This window comes from Nesoenas mayeri (genome assembly GCF_963082525.1).
Source record: "Nesoenas mayeri genome assembly, chromosome: 3".
NCBI lineage: Eukaryota > Metazoa > Chordata > Aves > Columbiformes > Columbidae > Nesoenas > Nesoenas mayeri.
Window position 1 is genome coordinate 115,725,176 of NC_137544.1, and position 21,050 is coordinate 115,746,225.

A 21,050-nucleotide genomic window follows, 5' to 3' on the forward strand; every position below is an offset into this window, starting at 1 on the left:
GAGCTGACTCACCTAAATGTCCAGTTGTAATCATCTGTGACACGTTCCATGAGGTCAAACTGTGGCCCTGGGACACTGCAAATTGGACGATTCCAGTTATCCCGTATTCTCATATAGAGGTTTCTGGTGTAAAAGTTCTCAAAATCTTGATAAAGTGGCACAAAATCCTGGTTTGGAAACATGCACAGGGTTATGTTGCTAGGAAAATGTCTGCTTCTGTACCCAAGTCATTCCCATTAAAAAGGAAAAACTGAGTCGTTAGTAAACAGAATTACAACAGCCACATATTCTCATGTCAGGAACAATGACAATCAGCAAATATCTTACTTTAATTCCCAGTGTTGGCTTTTTTTTTAATGGTTAATAAATTGGCCTAATTCTCCAGTCCAATATTTGAAAAGTTGGAAATAGAAGAACTGATGATTCTTTCAATTAGAGAACTCAAATGCTTCAAATTAAGCATTTTGCTATGTGTGGAGCAGATTGCAAAACTAGGATAAACAACTCATTATATTTCATGAAATGCTGGATATATTAAAGCTTGTCCAATGTAATCGACCTCGGCATTATTGGCCAAGACTGGACACGCAAAAAGCCAGTTAAGACAACTAGACTGGTTGACAATTAATTTCTATCTATGGATTTCACTAGGAAATTAAATTAAAAGAAAGGTATAGGATCTAAACAAGGTTTTATATGAAACAGCAATATAGTCATAAAGACTGCACCATAATATTTCATTTAGTAGTACATTCATCTTTGAAAAGCTAAAATAGGAAACAATTTCGGGAATTTTATTTGTCAAAGGAACAGTAAAACCATTTGCATTTTTCCCTCATTATGTCCGGTGTCATTATAAATGATGGTTCAAACTGCACAGAGGACGAGGAGCAACAGAAAAAATCTGAGCAAAGATAGCAGGCAATTGAGCTTCCTGAGGTGCAAGTTTCACTTAGAACTGCAGGGGATGAAAACAAATTCTAAGTCAGGACTCGCAAGAATTCAGGCTCCGTTCACTTTGTGCTGGGACCATCAGTACAGCAAACATAGGTCAACAATTAGGAAGGTGTTAGCACTGCCTGCCACTATGAAGGACAAAGGCAGACGGGACAAACAAAAATTGGGGTTTCAGAGATTTGGAGAGATGATATATTTAACAAGGCGTTTCTGTGGATTGACCTAATACACTGAGATTCCATTTTGCTGAGAGTATTCTGACACTCTTAGAACAAGGTAAACATCTCACAGTGAAAATTAGGAATTTACATATATATAGGTATATATTCATAAATATGTGTTTATACTGCAGAGCATGTAATTCCTCTCAGTCTTATGCAACGTTCTGCTCGAAGATGAAATTTGTCTGCCTTGTTACTTTGGTAGGTTACTGTACATAACTTGCAAGCAGGGGGAAACTCAACTGTGGATTCATGATGTCTTTTTTCATACATACTTTTTGTTGTTCTCTCTCTGTGGCAACGTTACGTTTTTCTAGTCCCCAGGCTCTCATAAAATCTCGCAGGTAGCCAAATACTGTTCCCACTCCAAAACCCAGGAAAGTAAGAACGGCAACATACATTGGTGCCTGTTCAAAGTGCTCAATAAATGTTTTTTTGCAGAGAGTTCCATTTGATACGCCGTTCTTCTGAAAATATAGAAGAGAAACTTGTGATTAATACATTTCATTCATCAAAACTCAGGCCTTAGACCTCAATGCAAATCTTTTTCTCTGATATGCCACAAATTAGGAGAAATTTAGACCTCACACTGTATCAGCTGATGCAACCTACACCTTTTAACATTGCAGTCACTACTGACCAATACAAATATCTTCCATTTTCTCTCCTCTCCACCAGTGTCCTCAATTGCAGGAGTCTCCAACACCACTCCCTTGTCTATTTTGAAACATGTGAAACTTATGAAAGATTGGCAATATATTATTGTGTAATTGGACAATTATTTCAAAGGTGATTAAAAGGAAACCACAATACGTTGTTCTTGCGAGACAGAGCTATAAAAAGGGAAGGGCAGCATTAAAAACTCACCTACACGGTGCCTGACTCTGCTTCTGGAAGCCTTGTGTAACCCATTGCAGCAACTAACCCATATACAACAAATCCCGTCTAAAATAGGGCACCCTTACCGTGACGTTCTGCAGATTTTCCACATTTGTAAGAGTACTTAAAAAAAATCAAAATAAACAAAAAAAAAAGAGAGAGAGAAAAAAAAGGAGAGACACACAAAGGCCCTGATTGTTGGAATTAGTTAGGTTAGGATATGGTTGTACTCGATGATCCTGAGGGTCTCTTCCAACTAAAATGATTCTATGAATTAGTGACCCAATTATAAGCAAATTCTAGAAATTTACAACCATGTGTGGACAAAATATTTGGTTTCAAAAATACTCTAAAATTTCCATTTTCAAATTAAATAAGTGAAGTTTCGCAGTCCCAATCTTCTCAAACCAAATTATATTCAGTAAGCTTATCAGATTTTTCTTTGGAAGAGAGGTAACTCCCTCATTTCTGCAAAATATGATGGCATTTACAGTTACTATCTAGTAACAGCCAATCTACCAATTCAAAAATAACAAAATGTAATGCAGAAAAAAAACCAAAAACAAACCAGTGCCCTTTAAAAAAAGAAAAAGGACACAACACAAAATGTTTGAACACATTATAAGGCAAGACTACCAACAGATGAAGAAACACCACTAATACATTGCTGCCTGTGGGCTGGATGAACTAAAAAACGTAGATTTTACATTTACCTAATGCAGCAAGCTGAATTAGAATAATCATATTGAGAACAACTGCAAATTCTTGTCAGATCTAGAGTATTATTCATCTTCATACTGCATTAAAATGCCTTTACCCTCAAAAGATTTCAATTTCAGTAGTAACTTGCTGTTCAACTTCAGATTCACAATACTTTCTTGGGAGAAAGCTGGGGGGGGGAAAATTGTTGGGCACAAGGTAGAATATAAAGATTTTGGAGGAAACCTCAAAAGGAAAAAAAAGAGGCTGGTGGAGCTGAAGAGAAACACATTTAGAGTTTGGAAAGGCTTCTTGTCCTGGGAGAAGAAGGAACACAGGGCTGGCTCACACCATCTGAGGACAGACCTTTGAAGCAATGCTACACATGCATTCCTACCTCCAGCTAATTGCTCTTTTAGGGCAATCTATTGACCATGAAAAACATTGTACAAGGATGAGTTAAATATTAAGTCACATTTCACATGAGCCACAACAGCTCTGTGCACAGATGGACAAGATAAAGCATTTCATCAAGAAATAAGCCCAGCCATATTACCTTGTATTTGCCATGGGCTAAGAATACCCTTATGGTCACCTATGGCAATTCGATTGACATTTTACCTTGTCAAGCTGTGACGATGTGATAGAGACAAAATTAGCATGATGGTTCTAGAAATTCTTTGTTGTTATATATCTTATTGTAAAGGAATAGGGAAGCTCATACCAGACTCCTGCACTGCAAAACTATTCTTTGCAATATAACTCTTCCATTGTGGAATTTTCACTTCAGCTGCTGCTGTTTTATGCAGTCAGTATGACATATGTATTTAAACATGTAACCACTGCCACCTACTATCCTTAATACAAACAGCTAGGAGTAAATGGCACTGGCAGTAGTAAAGTACTAAGAATGTGGAGTCAGACTATGACTCATGTTCTCCAGCCTATGAATGATGAAAACCAAGAGTCTTTAAACAGCTCAAGGTTAGTACAAGGCTGGGAGAACAAACTGCAGAAAATACAGTGCCATCTTGTTTAAAAACCATAGTGAGGAAAACAAAGAACATTTCATCCACCCCTGTAGTTCCAAAAAAAATCAGAGAAGGTGTCTCAGGACTGAAATAACTAAAACAAGTGGATTTGCTGCTTCTGGATGGAGATGTTTTTGTGCAGCACTTCAAATCCAAACATTGGTGTATGGGTGAGTGACTGAATATCATGAGCAAGATCAACAATTTCAGCCAACCTAAAGTGTTAATTGCCATTTGATATTACATTACTGTTGAATTTTACATTTAAAGCACCTGGACAGTGAAGGCATATGTAATTAAGCTGTTGCTGGCACCAAAATCCAATACAGCAGATCCCCTACAAGGCTTGAAATGATTCAGAGATCACCAGTTACACTAGTTACACACTGAGCGCTCTGCTGAATTGTACACTCACACATGTATAATCATCTGTAATAACACCTCTAGTAGACAGTACATTTTCTAGCTCCATACCTCAACTGTGCAACCCTAAGTAGCAGATGATTAGGCAAAGATTCTAAAAGCAAAAAAAAAATGGTGCTTGCCTCAGTATATTCTCCCAACTTCCAGCAACTGGTGGCTTTGAGATTTCATGAGCCTGAGATTGTTATTACCACTTCTAACACTCCTCAGGGGATATCTATGAATTTATTCATCATTTTTGAAGCTAAAAATACTGTGGCAATGAACCGTGAATTTTTATTACTGATTTAATATGTTAAAAAGTATTTACTAACTTTTATTATTATAAAATTGCTGGACAATTTCATTTGACAAGTTTCTTTGACCATCATTGTCTGTTCAGCTTTTCTACCCAACCAATTACAACACTCAGAATTTTCTGTATTTAAATGACTTCAGCCCCTCCACTGAAGAATCTCAGTCTATTTAATTCTAGTCTAGTCTGGTGTCCTTGTCCTTAGAAAGACTTAAAAAATAAATAAAATCTATATTTTAATACTTTGTCTTCACTCCACAAAGTCCAATAATACCTTTTTTGAGATGCAGGGAAAGGGAATTAAAATTGCATACAACACCTGAGGGCACAGTATGGATTTATACATCTGCAAATGATGCTTTGCCTTGTTTTCTGTTGCTTTTTTAAAGATTGTTAGCATTCTATTCTTGCCACACTTCACAGTTTCTGAAATACCTCTTATGATAACAATATGTCCTTCCTCAGTTGCAACAAATATCTAATTTAGAGCATACTGCTATTTGTGTGTTCTTAGGATTATTTCCCCCTCCGATTAATTAATTTTTATTTAGTGACCTGCAATTTTGTCTACTGTTTTATCAGCACTACATACTACCACTGACAACTTTCTGCAATGCCTGTTATCCTGAGCTAAATTTCACTACCCTGAAGAATTCGGTATTGTCAACAATGTTGTCACCTGTTTCTCCTCACCACTTTTCAAGATCATTGGTGAAAATAGGAGAGAGCACAGGTTCAAGAAAAGATCCCTGGGGAACTGCATCTCCCTGGTTACCTTTTAAAAGAATCTTATTTGTAATCCCCATTTCCCTGGCAAAAAGACCAACTTAAGCAGCAGCCTAGAGTTCCTCAGCAACTTTATCTTTGACTTCCCTTGAAAATCTTCAGTAAATACCCTTTGTGACATGCTAATACACATTTTACTGGCTTGCTTTAAAAATTCTGCTGGCATTCCAAACCAAACCAGTTTATCAGAATAGGCATACTTTCTGTGCACAAATGCAAGGAGAACCCACTAATGCAATGTAAAGCCACCCAATGCAGAAAGGCTCTAGATAAAATTCAAAATGACAGGCAGTTTTGCCATGGAGTCTGAAAAATCTAGGATTTCTATGACTTCTCAAAAACCAAAAGCATAATCAGGACATGCAACTTCTGTGTGTTGAGTCTCTGCATAGCTTATTAGATCACGCTGTCCTGTACTTTGATACTGAAGGCCACATCGGCAGCTCAACCTTGTAACTCTGTAGTATGTAGTTAAAGATAACCCAGTTCAACAGATTTCACAGCAGCTTTAAACCACAGCTTGGTTTCCAGTAAGACACCCACAGCAAGGGAATGCCTGGGCAAGATTTTGATGCCAAGGATGTCAACAGGAGTGATGCCAACACATTAAAGTCACCAAAAAGTGCAATACTTCTTAGATCCCCATATTCAGCAGTTACACAAAGTATTTTGAAACTCTCCCCCTAATTAAGAATCTCCTCCTAAATGCCTTCAGTTTTTAAAATGGAAAAATTAACACTAATAACAAATCTAACTGTGCTATTAGAATGGGCATGAGTATGAAATACTAAATATAGCAGACACACAATCAACATAGCTTGCTCTAATAATAATGCAAACTAACTTCAAAGTCTATTAAGCACACTCCTGGCAACGCCTTTATAAGGAATAGTTACAAAATATCATATTTGCATTAGCAAAGAAAAATAAAATGTAGCTATACAACAGCATGAATAATATTTAAATATTTGCTCATAATACCCTTAAAATGAGGAGAGAAATTTTCATTTAAGTCCTGCAGCCTCTGGAGTTGCTTCAAGGAAACTGAGAGCTGAGAACTCATGTTTTCACACAAGTCTGTTCTGTAGAGACAGACTAAGGAAATCCAGATATCCCAACCTGCTTTTTGAAAACTCTCCTTAATTAAAAAAATTTTAGCTATTATTGCACCATCCAATACAGCAGCATCAGGTGCAGACAGCTGTATCCTTGAAATAAAACTACAGGGAGAATAATAAAGTCTTTGTCTTAAATATAAGTTGCCAACTAGGAATAAAATCTGATCCAGGAAGTGATGAAACTTTATTTTACTCCCCCTCCATTTAAGAAGAAAGTTTCAACTGTTTATAGCTCAGATTTTATCGTGTCGTTGTTTGCAGCCTAATAAAAAGCACTGCAAGATGACTGATCTACATAAAGCTTCCAAGACAGATATGTATATGAAGAGATAAGTATTGAAAACTGTGAACCAAGTGAGAGCCACATTTGCTCAGTATCTTCCAGATTTCAAGATGACATTGAAATCTTGAGCAAATTAGGACAGTACGTTGCTACAGCTAAAATCTGATGGGAGAACAGACTGATAATCACTGATGCACCATCTGATTGCTTGCAGATGGTTTGATTCTAAACAAATGTTTCTTCCCGAACTTTAGAAAAAAAGCATCTTGGATAAGACCCTCTATATAGGTGACTGTAGATGTCCTTGGATGTGTGAGACAGCCACATGGAGATGACAGGACCTGTAGAAGCCTGTATTCTTTTGGAGCAGAATCTGGAAATGAGGTACTAGGTGGTCCCATTGTAGGTATGGGAAGGGTACGGTACTGCTGAATCCCACTCAGAGCTTGCCGCTGGTCAGTCACAGGCTGGAGTGGCTGGTGTGCAGTTCTGTCCCCTGTAGATCATTGTCACCAGAAGGCTGGGTCTCAAAGAATAAAACCATCAAGTTCTATGCAAACTCATCAGGCTGCCTGCCATAATTATTACGTTTTTCCAAAACCACCATACCTAGGCATCCACAAGGCAGTGGGGAATTCTTAATGATTGTATGCAGTCCCCAGGAAAAGAAAAAAGCAAATTGCAATGACAAAAATCAGAAGATTCCTATAATGAGTACACTATTGACACAAATTGAGATTATTTCACAAACCTCTTCATTTACTGGCAATGATATCCTTTCCTTTCAATATGTGCTTTCTTTTCTGGTACAACACGTTTCAGATCTTACAGGCTCAAGTTTCTAAAACATAAACCAAAAATGGCTACACAGGGAATTCATAGCTTACTGAGCTATACAGACAAGACTTAAATTAAAAATAGTTGTGAAACTTCTATGTCTAGATGGTGCTAAAATGAAGGTCACGTCCTCTCGCAGTGTGACAAAGCAAGAAGACAGTATCATCTTCACACAGCACAAGCTATAAATAGAAGCCAAGTCAAAAAAACTTTAGTTCTTATTACTGTGTGTCTGCAGAATCCTTGTTTAGACTGATTCTTGATTTCTGCTGAAGTGTCAAGAAAACATACATACCTGGCAGTAAGGCAATTGGTAAGGACTAAGAGTAAAATTTCCAAGACTGTTCAGAAGGTTTAGGAAATATAAGGCACTTTCAGAATAACTTAGGAATCCATGTGCTATTGAACTTGCCAGAGATTTAGAATTTAACAACTCAGGAACTCTGAAAAGTTTCCTCCCTGTAAACAGCATTTACTGCTGCTTGTTCTGTTCTGCTACTTGAGATCTGCATGAACACTGGGTCCTGTCACCACACTTTTCACAAACACCAGGAAACAGCTTTTGATTCATTAATCAACTGTCACCTAATTACTGACTAAAAACTTGTGGCCTCTCTGTACGTATTCATGACAGCACACTACAGGCAAATACCAACAAAAGCAGGAAAAGACAGGATCTTCACCTTCCAGACTTGCATCGTTTTTTTCAGTCAGCAGAAGTGAAACTCCAACATATTCATCTTATATTAAATTTCATCACCAAATAATCATGCCCTGCAATGCCAGCTATGACACTAATACTACGAAAATAGATATGTCAGTGACAAGCACATTAGAAATATACTGTTAAACTGAAAACACTGTTATATAATTGAGAAAACGATACCCTTACTATGTAATTTCCAGACTCACATTTTACTCCGATACTAAAATACTTTTGAGTGTAACATAACAGGCTGGAAGGATGTAGAAGACTTAGTCTTAAATAACCTTCAAAATTCTGGTGACAGCAATGGCAAGAGGTCCAAACTAGAACAAAGATGAATATGGAAGGTACACATTTCATTGTCTTAGTTTTGTAAGTTTTTAGGCAGATTTTTATGTTCATTCAAGAAGTCTCTTAGTCTGGTATGTCAGGGCGTGAATTTCTAGCCCTGCACACACTACAAGCAATGTACATTCTGCTTATTTGTTACTATTAAGTAAACGATCTAATGTGTGTAATTTTTGTAAAACCTCTAGATCAGTTTTCACCTGGTATCAATGTAGTCCAGCAAGTAGAACTGCACATTGCAGAATGGTCATACCACAGTGTTTGTCAAAAGAAAAAATGCATCTCTTTACAGTAGAGAAGCTTAGAGTCATAGAATTATAGAACAGTTCGGTTGGAAGGGACCTTCAGAGGTCATCTAGTCCAACCTCATGAACACACAGTCAGGACAAATGCCAGTAGCAAACCATGAAAATACAATGTGATGATGGGGACAAAAAGAAAACACTACTTTGAACTGTAGATTTCAGAAATTTCAATATAAACCATAAGAGATATTATCCTATACCAACTAAAGCACTTGCATCAAACAGTACACAGGAGATTAAAAAATGCATATTAAACTCTTTAGATCTGTGCATTGCAAGCAATAGCAAGAAACACTAGAAAGAAAAAGGGAATATGTATGATACAGCTATTACTGTTTGCCATTACTTCCAGAAAATTCAAAGTGGACTCGATTCAGCATAACTAGGAAGGCATGAGGGCAAAAATGGAGCTTAATAATTTCAAATTATTAGAGACAAATCAATGAAGTTCACTACCTAGAGAGATACTTAAAAACACCAGGGGGTATTTCCCAACCTTACAGCAATTACAGAGGAGGAAGCCCGGCACACTGAATCAGACAAAAGAACTGGATGAAATGCCAAATTACAGCAATCCCAACATCATTCATGGCATCAAGTTGCAGCAAGTGTTTGCTGTTATTCCCAAAGCTTCTAATAAGCTATAAGATTCACACTGCTTGGCCACATCAGAACATCTCCTGATCATTCAAATCCCATGGCTTTGGCTTTAAGAATAAACAAACAAACAAGATGATGATGAAGTGGCATCTCTTCAAAGGTTTTGTTTCTGCACGTCACTGGTGATCTGCTATTAAAGAAAATTTCTTCCAGAAGTGATTTAGGGTTTAGAAATGCATTCCATACATTTTTTATATGAAACTGGTATATGTTGGGATCAAGATTGTAAGTGAATGGAAAGACACTTGAAAAGATCTAACCAGACTGTTGGTGATTTTGCTCAGTGTGAACTCTGCGCTAAAATCTACATGAAGCAATCCACCAACTCAATTTACCACATAGTGACTTCACGATGACCACCAGAAAAATGTTGCAACTAGCACCAAATTGCTCTCCCTGCAAAATTCCCTTGTGAAAAAAACACTATAGGTGAACAGACAGATCTTATGCACTAACTTGCATAACCAAGCCATCACTGGATCCCAGAGCTTTGCCCATTTTATAGTACAACAGCTTCACAGGGCCAGGACTTTGCACAGGTGACAAACTGAAACAGTTTAACAACGAGACACATATCCTCAATCAGAACGCATGCGTCCCAGGATTTTCCTGGATCGTGCCACATCACAGGAAAAGAAAAATCAAGATAAACTCATTTATTGTACAGCACATAGGTTTTTAGAACAGAAGAATTCAAGGAAAATGAAGCAGACAGCCATAAATGTGTGAACAGTCTCACAGCATATCACAGTGGGAATAAAGTTAAGAAAATTAATAGCTTGACACTTTCAAACATAAGAGAAGTTGTCTTAAGCAAGAAGACAGGAATTCATTTAAACAATAGTTAGGCAACTTGGCAGCAGTGCCCATGGCATAATAAAGTCAGACAGACTACACTAAAGCCAGCATCAGAACTGGCATATGTGATCGGATAGATCAGTGCATCATTTAACAACATGACAAGGGCTGCAACCCACCTATCCTCATATTATGTTGCAAGAATCACAGAAAGTTTACAGAGTAATTTGGATTCACCAATGTATGTCTTAATGTAGAAAAGCTATATATTTTAATAGATGACAAGCAATTACTTACTTTAGTGGTGGTGTGGGGTTTTTTGGTTGTTGTTCCCCACCCCCCTCAACTCTACACAAACAGTAACACCCTTCTCTAGCAATTTTTTGCTTGGAAAATATCAAGAAAAAGTGGTTTAAATGCGTGCTTACTAAGTAATGCCCACTTCTATACCTATGAAGGACTCACAGGTGGACTCCTCCAAGATCCTGGAGGTGGTACAAGAGTTCTGCAAGATGCTGCCTCTTCCCACTGACTTAAATTTCTGTCTTGTACAATTGGGAAAGATTATATGAGCCTTAATGACTTCTTAATGTCTATTTAATTGTAATGATATTAATTAACCCTTGTTAACCTGGCTAATTCAGAGCTCAAAAATAAATAATTGTATTTAACTTCAATTGCTTGAAGATTAATGAAAAAATAATCTAGAAATAAATCGGTACATTATTTTTATTTTAGTACACGATATATTAAAATACTCTTTATAATTTGTTCCAGTAATTATGTAAGTCATAGCACTGAAGATGAGAATGTCTGGCTTTCTCTCATCTGAACCTTCTGTAACTATCAGGTTTGCAGAAATAAATTATGTCCTCAGGTTTTATAGCAGTCTAGATACAGACAAAAAGGAAAGTCCTCACCCCACCAGGTACTAATTTTCAACAGTAGATCCACATCTATTGTACTCAGAGGTGAACACCTAGAGGTTGTGGTTCTTGGCAGAAAAGGATTAGGGAAAAAGAAGCACACCAGAAATTCAAGAGACAGAAATCAGGTGCAAGAATACCGAGGAAAAGGTGTGACAGACACATGTTTGTTGGTCCAGCAAAGGAAGACACTTTTTCAAATACACCACAAGAAGCAAAAAGTCATTTGAATTAGCATTTGGATTTGAATTATTTTATCCTGTTTTCTAAGAAAGCAATGGCTTATGCCCTCATGTTACCCCTCTGTCTGCAAGTACCCTTTTAGTAGCTTTCGAGCTCATAGAGCGATTTCAATCAAATCTGTTGGAAGAATAGAGGTCTTCAAGGTATGAATTTCCCTGACAGCTTCAGGAAAGTCTGACTGTGATAGTGCAAAGTGATCCAAATCCATGTGCTGAAGAAAAGAGAGCAATACATTAGCTCTTTAGCCATTTTTGGAGTGAATCCCATGAACACAAGTGTAATGACCCACAAGTCAGTGCCTATAGAGATCTCAATCAGGTTCAGCACATTCTGCTTCTTGCCCATCTGGAAAGTGAGGATGTGGTAGGGACACTGGGATGTTCTGGAGTGGTAGAAGATGCTGGACACAAACAAGATGAAATCAGGTTTCATTACACTCATTGGTCATGTTAAAAGCAGTTGTGGACATTTCACAAGCCTTTGTCTTCCCTCCTGTATTATTTGTTCCCATATTGCTGTGGGGCAAATTGAAAAACAATACTCAGAACATTGCTGTACATTGGAAATAGTTTAAGTAGACATTAGGGTATCTTAACTCAAAATTTTCATTTATACTGATCATAAAACGGTAGACATCAAGGGACTAAGGAAAAGTAGGAAATGGAACAGCAGAATAACATTTCAGCAGAGCACAACTGTACTCAGAAATAGCAGGCAACTCTATAGGACGCAATATTAAAGCTAAAAGGAATTAGAAAATACCCCAGCCATCTCTTCAGAAAACAATGCTAAGGGCGAAAGGACAAACCCCTCCAGTGCTACTAAGCAGCATGCAGGTCTTGGCTGAAGTACTCCATCCAGCTTTGGGCAACACTTTTTGAGAAAGAAGAGGTGAACAAAATTGAGAGAGCTGGGAAGAGAAGCATGAAGTCTGGTGAAGTAAGTTATGAGAATGAAACAACTTGAACTGTCGAATCTAAAGAGAAGAAAAAACTCTAATGACTGGCAGCTTAATAGTCTTCAAAAATGTAAAAGGTAAGTGCAAGAGAATAATCTGCGCTCTGGAAAGCATCAACATGCTTAAATCACAGCCAAGGTGACGTAAATCGGACATTAGAAAGAACTTTCTACTGATGAAAGCAGTTAAACATGAAGCTACAGCAATGGAGGTGTTTAAGATGGGTGTAAAAAACCTCTGTCAGGAACATTTTATATATGTTCAAAGCTAATATTGCCTAGCAAAAGATACCAGAAAGCAGCACTGTCAGTATCTCAGCAAAATCCCAAAACAGAGAAGCACAACTTATGGGTTAAGAGGCTCCAGAATAGTCTTCAAGATATTCTAGCATAAAACTAGCCCTGCATAAAACTGAGTCTGCTTTGTTGTATAGAAATGGACTAGGTGACATTTCAAAATATTTTTAAGCCTTAAATATCTATTTTTCCTATTTACGTCATGTTTAGAAACATCACCATGACATGAAACATTGAACAGAAAAGATCAAGCACTCCAAAAATAGTTGATACACATTTTGCACAAAGTGAAATGCAAACAGATAGAGAGAACCTCTAAGCCATGGATGCTGGAAGAAGGAAGTAGATATGTAGAGTTTCTGTTTAAAATGAAAATAGAATTAACATGACTCTGGCTTTTGGCAAGTGTCTTAAACCTGTTCAGCACATTTACAAATCAGTGAACAAAGTTCTGCCTAACAAAGGCTGTATAGACTTTTGTTTTCTTTTGTGGCCACACAAATCCCTGTTATCTCTATCTCATTAACATCTTTACACAGCATCCTTCTAGTATATCAGTCCTCTGAGAGGTATGATAATGCTTCTCTGATTTTTCCATTAGGATAACACTTCTGTGCTTCTAAATTTGGAAATATCAAGACAGACCAACAGTATTTGGCAATGCAAAGACGAGACAGGACCATCTAACAGGGATGCACTGAAGCTCTGATCAACCAAACATTCTCCTGAGTTCCTCAACACATTTTGGGATCACAGAAGATTCCTGTGCACCAATCTTATCTCTTAAATATGACCATTGTCAACAAAACCCAAAAGGAAGGTGCTCTCTCCTTCAGAAAGAACATAGTTTTAAGGCCCATTAAAATGCACAGACTTTGAAGAATTAGTAAAACAAATAGTCACATATTTCTGAAATTTTTCTTTACAGTTATACAAGATAAGCAAGTTGCAGTAAAACTTCATGTAGAAGATAAACCGTTTTCAGAAGACCTCATGTTTCACCTTTACCCTCCCACATCTGTAAAAAAAAATAAATATATATATCAAACCTGAGCATAAGATGAACATACCCTATAACAGCTGCTGCAAATATATTTGTGCAACGAGTCAAATAATGAGCAATGGCAAAAGGTGCAGGTGCCTCTCTCAACTGCAGTGGAGACAGGTCTCAAATTTGTTCTGACAGCTTTAATTCATCCAGTAGTCATTCTGAGAGGGTGAACTACATACTTTACATCCCACCTTATAGCAGAGAAAAATATCATTTACTTCTGAGGATGTCCACATGTGCAAAGTAATATGATTTCACTAGCATGTCCCATGGTACAAATCAGTTGATAAGGAATTAATAAAGCTCAGTTACAGTGGGTGAAAAAAAAAATAAACTGAGGTCTCATGCCCATAAACTCCTCACAAAATCTGTCTAGGCAGATATGCCTGCAGGTGAATATTTACATGTTTCAGACATAATGCTTCACAGTCAATTCTAAAACAATACTAGAATACTCTGATAACTGCTTGTTTTACATTCTTTCCCATTCCACAGAGAAGGAAGTCCTACACTCCATTCACATATAGGAAATTAATTCTCCTAAAATGAAGGAAGAAATTTTATGTGCCCATCCTGACAGCTACTTTATGGACTAAGGGAATAACTTTAGCCTGTGTATAAAATCAGTTGATACAAAGGCAAGAATGACAAGAGGGAAAGCATAACTCAGGAAACACGGCTATGTGCACCAGCACAAGGATCTAGAGAAACTTCTAAAAGAGACGATTCTTGCTTCCAGAAAAGCAGAACTGTCAGCTGCATAGGTTAAACTGTGTAAGTAGCTTGAATTACCTGTTTAAATAATTGCTTGAATTACGGGAGAACCTGGATGTTTCCAACAATGTCTTCTCTTTAACCAGCAGTGTTTCCACTTCAGGCTGTGAGGAGATCACACATAATACCCTCTGCTGCCAACTACACTGATTTTGCAGTCAGTCCATGTGGCAGGTGATTTCTGCAATGCCTGAAGGTAAGGTTTGGCCTCAGTGACACGCAGGGGCTTCGGGCTCCCAGCTTGCACAGGAGGCGGCATGTTTGCCAACTGCTTCCCAATGCCGAGTTGAATGAAAGTGAGATACCTCAGCAGTACCTGCCCTCTGCAAGAGATGGGGGCTCTGGAATTAGACTCAGCTCAGTCAGAAAGGTGGTCTGGCTGGAGTCTTGTCTACATCCACACAGAAAGAGACAGCAAGTTATATCCCCAGCCAGTTCTAGAGCCTAATGCTCAAAGTGTACTTTCAGCTCTAGCTTGAAATTAAAAGAGAAATAAATGAGAGGAATCTCATTTTGGATGAAAGAAGGGTTGAAGCAGCTCAGACTAAGCTCAGTGCTCAATATAGCCATGTCTGTTGGAGCTGTTGTGTGGAAATGATACAGAAATGTAAAGTGAAAGGCACTGGTTTCCCTGAGGGACCCTGAGAGGTACCGACAAGAAGTTATGTCCATTTCAGAAGAGTCAGAGAAAAGTGTGCAGAGAGATTACATAACTTGATGACAAATACTCTAAACCAGAAATTCTGTGTTTGGGTAACTTACTTACAGATTTGCCTTACCAAACGCATCACAGAATCAGTGTAAGCCAAAGCATGGGGGTAAAATCCAGTATCATCTGTTAATGGACAAAATAGACTAGAAGGTGTTTTTGAAAGAAAAACCCCTTAACAATGGGAGACTATACAAACTCGGATTCTACCACAGACACATTGCCACAAAATGTAGGCTTGGCTAGATATATCTACCATATGCCAAAACTGCTTGAAACCCAAGTAGTAAGATTGAGTCCTACACCATGTCTAGAGAACTAAAAATGCAACTGTCAGTGCAGTGGGAAGCGAAGATACACAGGAAGGTATAGAAAATAAAAATTTAATTATGCTTAAGCTTCAGATTATCGTCTTGACTGGAAAGGAATAACAAATATTTAAAGTACTCTCACTCAGGTGCATCAAAACAGAACATAAGCTCTCGGGGAGTAAATTCATGCCAAGAATGGAAAATATTTGACATGGTCATTCCTGCACTCCCAGAAGAAAGGATCACAGACCACAGAATTTTTGAAGATTTTTTTTTCTATGGGAGCAATTTCAAAAATCTGACCACTTAGTTTGCAAAGCAGAGCTGAACTATTTTGAAATTCCATATATGTCCCTGTGTCTATGTGGTGAACGACAGCTAAGTGTTACCAATATTTTCCTGTGTTACAAACCTCAGTAGAATAATGCGGAAGGCTTGCATTTCCACAAGCCCTGCAACTCTATCCTCATTTTCTAAGATCCACCTCATAGCTCCACACAGCCCTCAAATATGCTTCTGGTATCTTAAGAGACACACTGTAGAAGAGACCATATTTCCCCAGAAATACCACAGCCCAATTTTGGATTTGGAAAGAAAATGGTAAAGTTTAAGTATATTCTTAAAGAATGTATGGCAAAATGGATTAAATCACTCTTAGTAGCCCAGACAAACACAAGGGTGTCGCAAGCAGTTACAAAAAAGGTTATGCTAGAATTCTCCTAATGGAAGGATGGTAAAGCGCTGGCAGTAGCAGCCACGGCAAGCACTGCTGCTTTTGTTTTAACTACACATTCAGTCAACACTAAAGTATTTCATTTCAGAGTATTATGTGTTAGTCAATACATATGGTGGCTGTGAAATGATTCATGTTTCTGTGGCTATCTGCTGGTAGTCCTATTTCTTTGTTATTTGCCAACCAGTAAAACAAAAAAATCCAGCTATTTCCTTTGAGATGGAAATCTGCAAGCAGCTGCAATCTTGCCCTCCTTGTGCCATTCCTTCCCCTCGGTTCCTTGCCTACATCCTGGTTGAGATCACCTGCCACAGACTCAGCCCATCCACCTTTCACCTCCTTTTGGCTTTCCCTCTCTAGCCCTCGGCTACACCAGCACCCCCGGCGAGCCGGGCACTCCCCTGACCCAGTTCTCAGGGAGCATTTTGCTCCCCAGGGCAGCTCCACCTTGCTCCACCCCAGCACCACCACACTGCTGGACCGACAACCCAGCGAGCCGGACCTGCCAGTTCAACCACTGCTTTATCTCACTCCCCCATTTCCACCCTGACTGGCCAATTGTCATCTGTGAGAGAGCCCTTTGTCCCTTCCACTGACTTGAAAGTGAGGAGTCACATAAGTTCAACTATGATTCCTTGGCCCCGATATTGCCACTCAAATAACTAGAAATTGTGCTAAGCAGGTATGTCTTATTCACAAGTACAATTTTTCATAACAGATGTGAAAGTGGGACCTAAACCAAACTATTTATAACTGTAAGCTGCTTGGCTTAGGACATACACAGCTTTATATCTAGCTGATGAGTAATTTGAATAAGCAAAACTAACCAATATTAGTTAAATTAGATATTATATACTTGACAATTAATTTTCTTATTCCAAAAGTGACCAGTATCTACACATAAGAACCTATGTCTGGCAGCTTTAGAGACATTCTTCCATTCCAATGTCTTGCATGTGTCTGCAGTTTTGATTTATTTTTTCCAATTTAATTGTGTTTTCAAAATACAGAATGTTTCAAAGGCCTCAAATTTTCTTGCCTACACAACTGTTAAAACGGTGTTGTTTATCAGCTTTGCTAAATCTTGCATGTTGAACAATATGGGCTGAAAAAAAAAAAAACCCAAATCACAAACTCCTGTTCAGATCTTCAAGAACATGTGAACAGAAAAAGCACAGGTGCATCTGCTTATTTTAACCATGGCTGAGTGGGGCTAATAAAGAAACAAGACTCCAAGCAATTGTTTCAAATTAGGAAAAAAAGTTCTTTGTCCAATAGCATAGAAAATAATGCTGGTCCATTTGCCTCTACCATGAGTTTCAAGAAATTGTTCCAGAAGATTTCACTGTCAGACTTGGTAACTCCATTTGTCATAAGGATCTCATAGGTAAAGCTGTTTCCTATTCCAAGAATGCATAGTTGGCAAATACAATTGCCTACACATGGTTGATGCCCATCCCTCATATATCTGCTGAAATAATGCATTGCAAACCCTGTGTGAGTCCTGCAGAACACGGCCGGGTTTTTGGCCACACAGCTAAGTAGACATGCGGCCCAGTGAAGAATGGAACGCTGTACAACAGTGACTAAATGTAGCCTTGAAATGTTAGCCATGAGCCAGGGACAGGTACAGGACTGGAAAAAAGGAAGATATGAATAAACAGCAAACAGTGAAGTCTGCAAACAAATTATTGTCAGTCAGCCATGGTGGTTCCTTACTGAGAAGTGCCACAAAACAGAGATATTTTGATCAGCTTCCCCAGCAAGACATCACTCAAAATAACCTGAAAACTAAAGAGTCCTCGAACTGTCCTCTGCCAGACTTTTAGACTATCTTTTTAAGACAGAAGCCTTTCTTGGATATCTGCTTAAAAGCTCTTTAAGAAGCTTTCCACGCTGTTCAAGTTATTCTATGGGTAACCCTGAAACAAAACAAAAAAACCCAAACCCATAAAACCCACCAAAACATTGTAATTATAATTGCATAAATCTCAACGAAGAAATAGTCAAACCTCTCTAAAATGCCTAACCAGCAACCTTCAGCCCAAGTTGCATCCATTTCATTTCTGTCTTTATGCTGATGTCCCAAAATACAGCTCCCACTTAGAATGGCTTTGCTGAGTAGGTGAGACACTTTGATCAACAGGAGGTGAACTGAAATAACACAGCCTTTGTGAAACAGGGAAACACCAGCCAGAGGACAGTGATGAGTTTCAATCTGCTCTCCTTTGGACCAGTCTCCTCTACAGATGAAGAACTGATGCATGACTGAATTAGAACTGAATTACTGCAAAACAGTAAGTATAACTTTTATACTTGAAATCGAGTTTCATCTGTAGACGGACTGGTAGAGGAGAAATGTCCCATGAGAAATGAGACCAAGATACAGTTTTCTATCCTGACTTACTAGCAGCAACTAGAAACAGAGACAGGTCAACTGCTTTACACAATAATAATAACAAATCACTGAAATTTGAAAAAGTGGGAGGACTTTGATAAAACTCCCTGTGAATGAAGGTAAACTTGGTATGATAATGCTCCTATGTGTATCAAGCAGTTTACAAGAAAAGGACAGAAAATTAAGTCTTTACCTCAGAAAGTCTACAGAGTAAATACATTCCAGAGAAATATGATAAGATATACGCCATGTAGAAATGAGTTAGCGCAGAAGTAAACAGAGCCCTGTGAACCCTGGGAATAATAAATTCTGGGTTTCTATGTGTGTCTCACGTTGACTGACTTTGGTGTTGAATAAAGCAATGCACTGATAGAAACTTCCTTCTGATTTGGGATGCAGACCAAATCTCCTTTCTGCTGCAGATTCTCCAGGGTACAGGAGGAATGAGTTCACACTGCAGCTTCTCTTTCAGAGGGAACATGAAGGCCTGTTCTCCTATGCCCAGCTGCCTGCTTTAAGGAAAGAGCGGATGATAAGCCTTTGTCAAATGTGACTGAAAACAGCTGACGAGTTCACAAGTTGTTAGGGAGCTGACAGACAGTATCACTAGATAAGTCTTGTTTACGGGAAATGAGGCCAAAACCAACCAAGACTCTATAATACTACAATGCTAAAGAACAAACTATATAGCTGGTTCCCCCCCACCAGATAGATTTGACAACTATAAAGTGTTCAACAGGGAATAAAAGTAAGCGTGCTTACCTGATGATTTAAGAATCTGCATAACTTGTCATTGAATGAAATTTTGTTTCATGGAAACGTTAACTATTTATATAAAAATCACAGGAGTACAATGTTTTGTATCAGGTACATAATGAAACAGCCAAAAGAGCCAAAGTCTCTGATAATAATACTGACAACATCAAATAAAACCATGCTTCACTTCACTTACATAAATCCTTGTAATTCTCAGCCCACATGCAAGACAAGTTTTAAAAGGTCTCCAGTTATACTGAATCACAGATATAATACAATCCCCCTACTAACAGTACCTTATCTCTGCAGATTTTAAAATATTTTCCATCTATTGATGGGTAAAGCTGATTTTTACCTGCTGATTTTCCTGATTTAATTATGCTCTACTGAAAGCATAATTAAGTCCATGCCAAGATTTTCAAATGCATCAATTAATTGATATTTTGGTTTGGGGGTGAGATGGAAGCTGACAGAGCTCTGTTTTTTATCTGTCATGCTTGGTAACGCTGTTGACTTTCACTCTTGCGTAACCTTCAGAGATGGATTTCTAATGCAATAGCCACAGTGATTTCTTTACCACATCAAAGAGGTGATGACAGGACAATAAAGAACAGAGATTTCTCTTGTCACAGTAGAAGCTTAGGAAGAGCTGAGATGCTAATGAAGTGGAGAGAAAAGCTTGTTGGAAAATCTGTGTGCTTGGGAAGACATCCATGGGGGGAGATGGAAGGATCTTGTAGAACTTACTTTATGCTGGAAACAGCTGCTCTAACAAGTCCTCTGGGAGGTTTCTAAACTGTGCACCAGGGCCCAAGGGCCAGGATTTTGGGGCCAGCCTTCTCAGCTATCCATCCTTAAAAAAGACATTAAAAAAAATACAGCTTTTTTGCAGCCCTTTTTGATCCTGTGATCTCTGGTTCAGGACATCCACCTTTTGCAGAATTTTATTTCTTTAGCTTGCATTGGTGAGCAAGAGATGTGAGGAAGCCAATTAATTCCTTCTCATGGATGCAATAAATTACACCTCTCCTGGGACAAAAGGTTTAACCCAAAGTGAAACTGAATTTTATTAAATCTACTCCTCAGTTCCTAAAGCACGTCTCCTGTCTAAGGACAAAAACTTACTCATAAGTATTTTGCCAAGTGTTAATAGTGCACACAGCATATCCAACATCTCACACTACTGCACATCAGCATACCCATTCCATTAATATACATCCTAAAATAAAAACAGAATACAGAATTGCTTATTCTTGTTTTGGAATTTGTACTTGTTCCTGCTTGATTATGGATAAGAATTAGATTTTAGAAACAAAGGTCCCGAGTTCAGCTTTAAGGATACTGTTAGGAAAGGTATTGAAAGCCAAAAATGACTAATAAACAAGTTCCACCCATGTGGGATTCTTCCTAGATGGTTTGATAAAGTAATTTTGTATTTCTTAACCTTGGACGAAACTGGACCGTGTACACACAGAAAGCAGAATATACTTTGTAATACCCCTTATATATTACAGAATCCAGTCCATTACTTAAAAGCTTATAGCAATCT

General features: G+C 38.2%; 1 protein-coding gene across 1 annotated transcript in view; it reads right to left on the bottom strand.

Annotated features, from left to right (window-relative positions):
- The window catches only part of SPTLC3 (serine palmitoyltransferase long chain base subunit 3), a gene marked incomplete at both ends in the record, with an annotated part of 78,297 nt that overhangs the window by 49,067 nt on the left and 8,180 nt on the right, over positions 1-21,050 (bottom strand). Inside the window, 2 exons of the mRNA XM_080342929.1 lie at positions 13-167; positions 1,454-1,645. Coding sequence (XP_080199055.1) covers positions 13-167; positions 1,454-1,645 — 347 coding nt within the window. The remainder of the gene's footprint in view (positions 1-12; positions 168-1,453; positions 1,646-21,050) is intronic.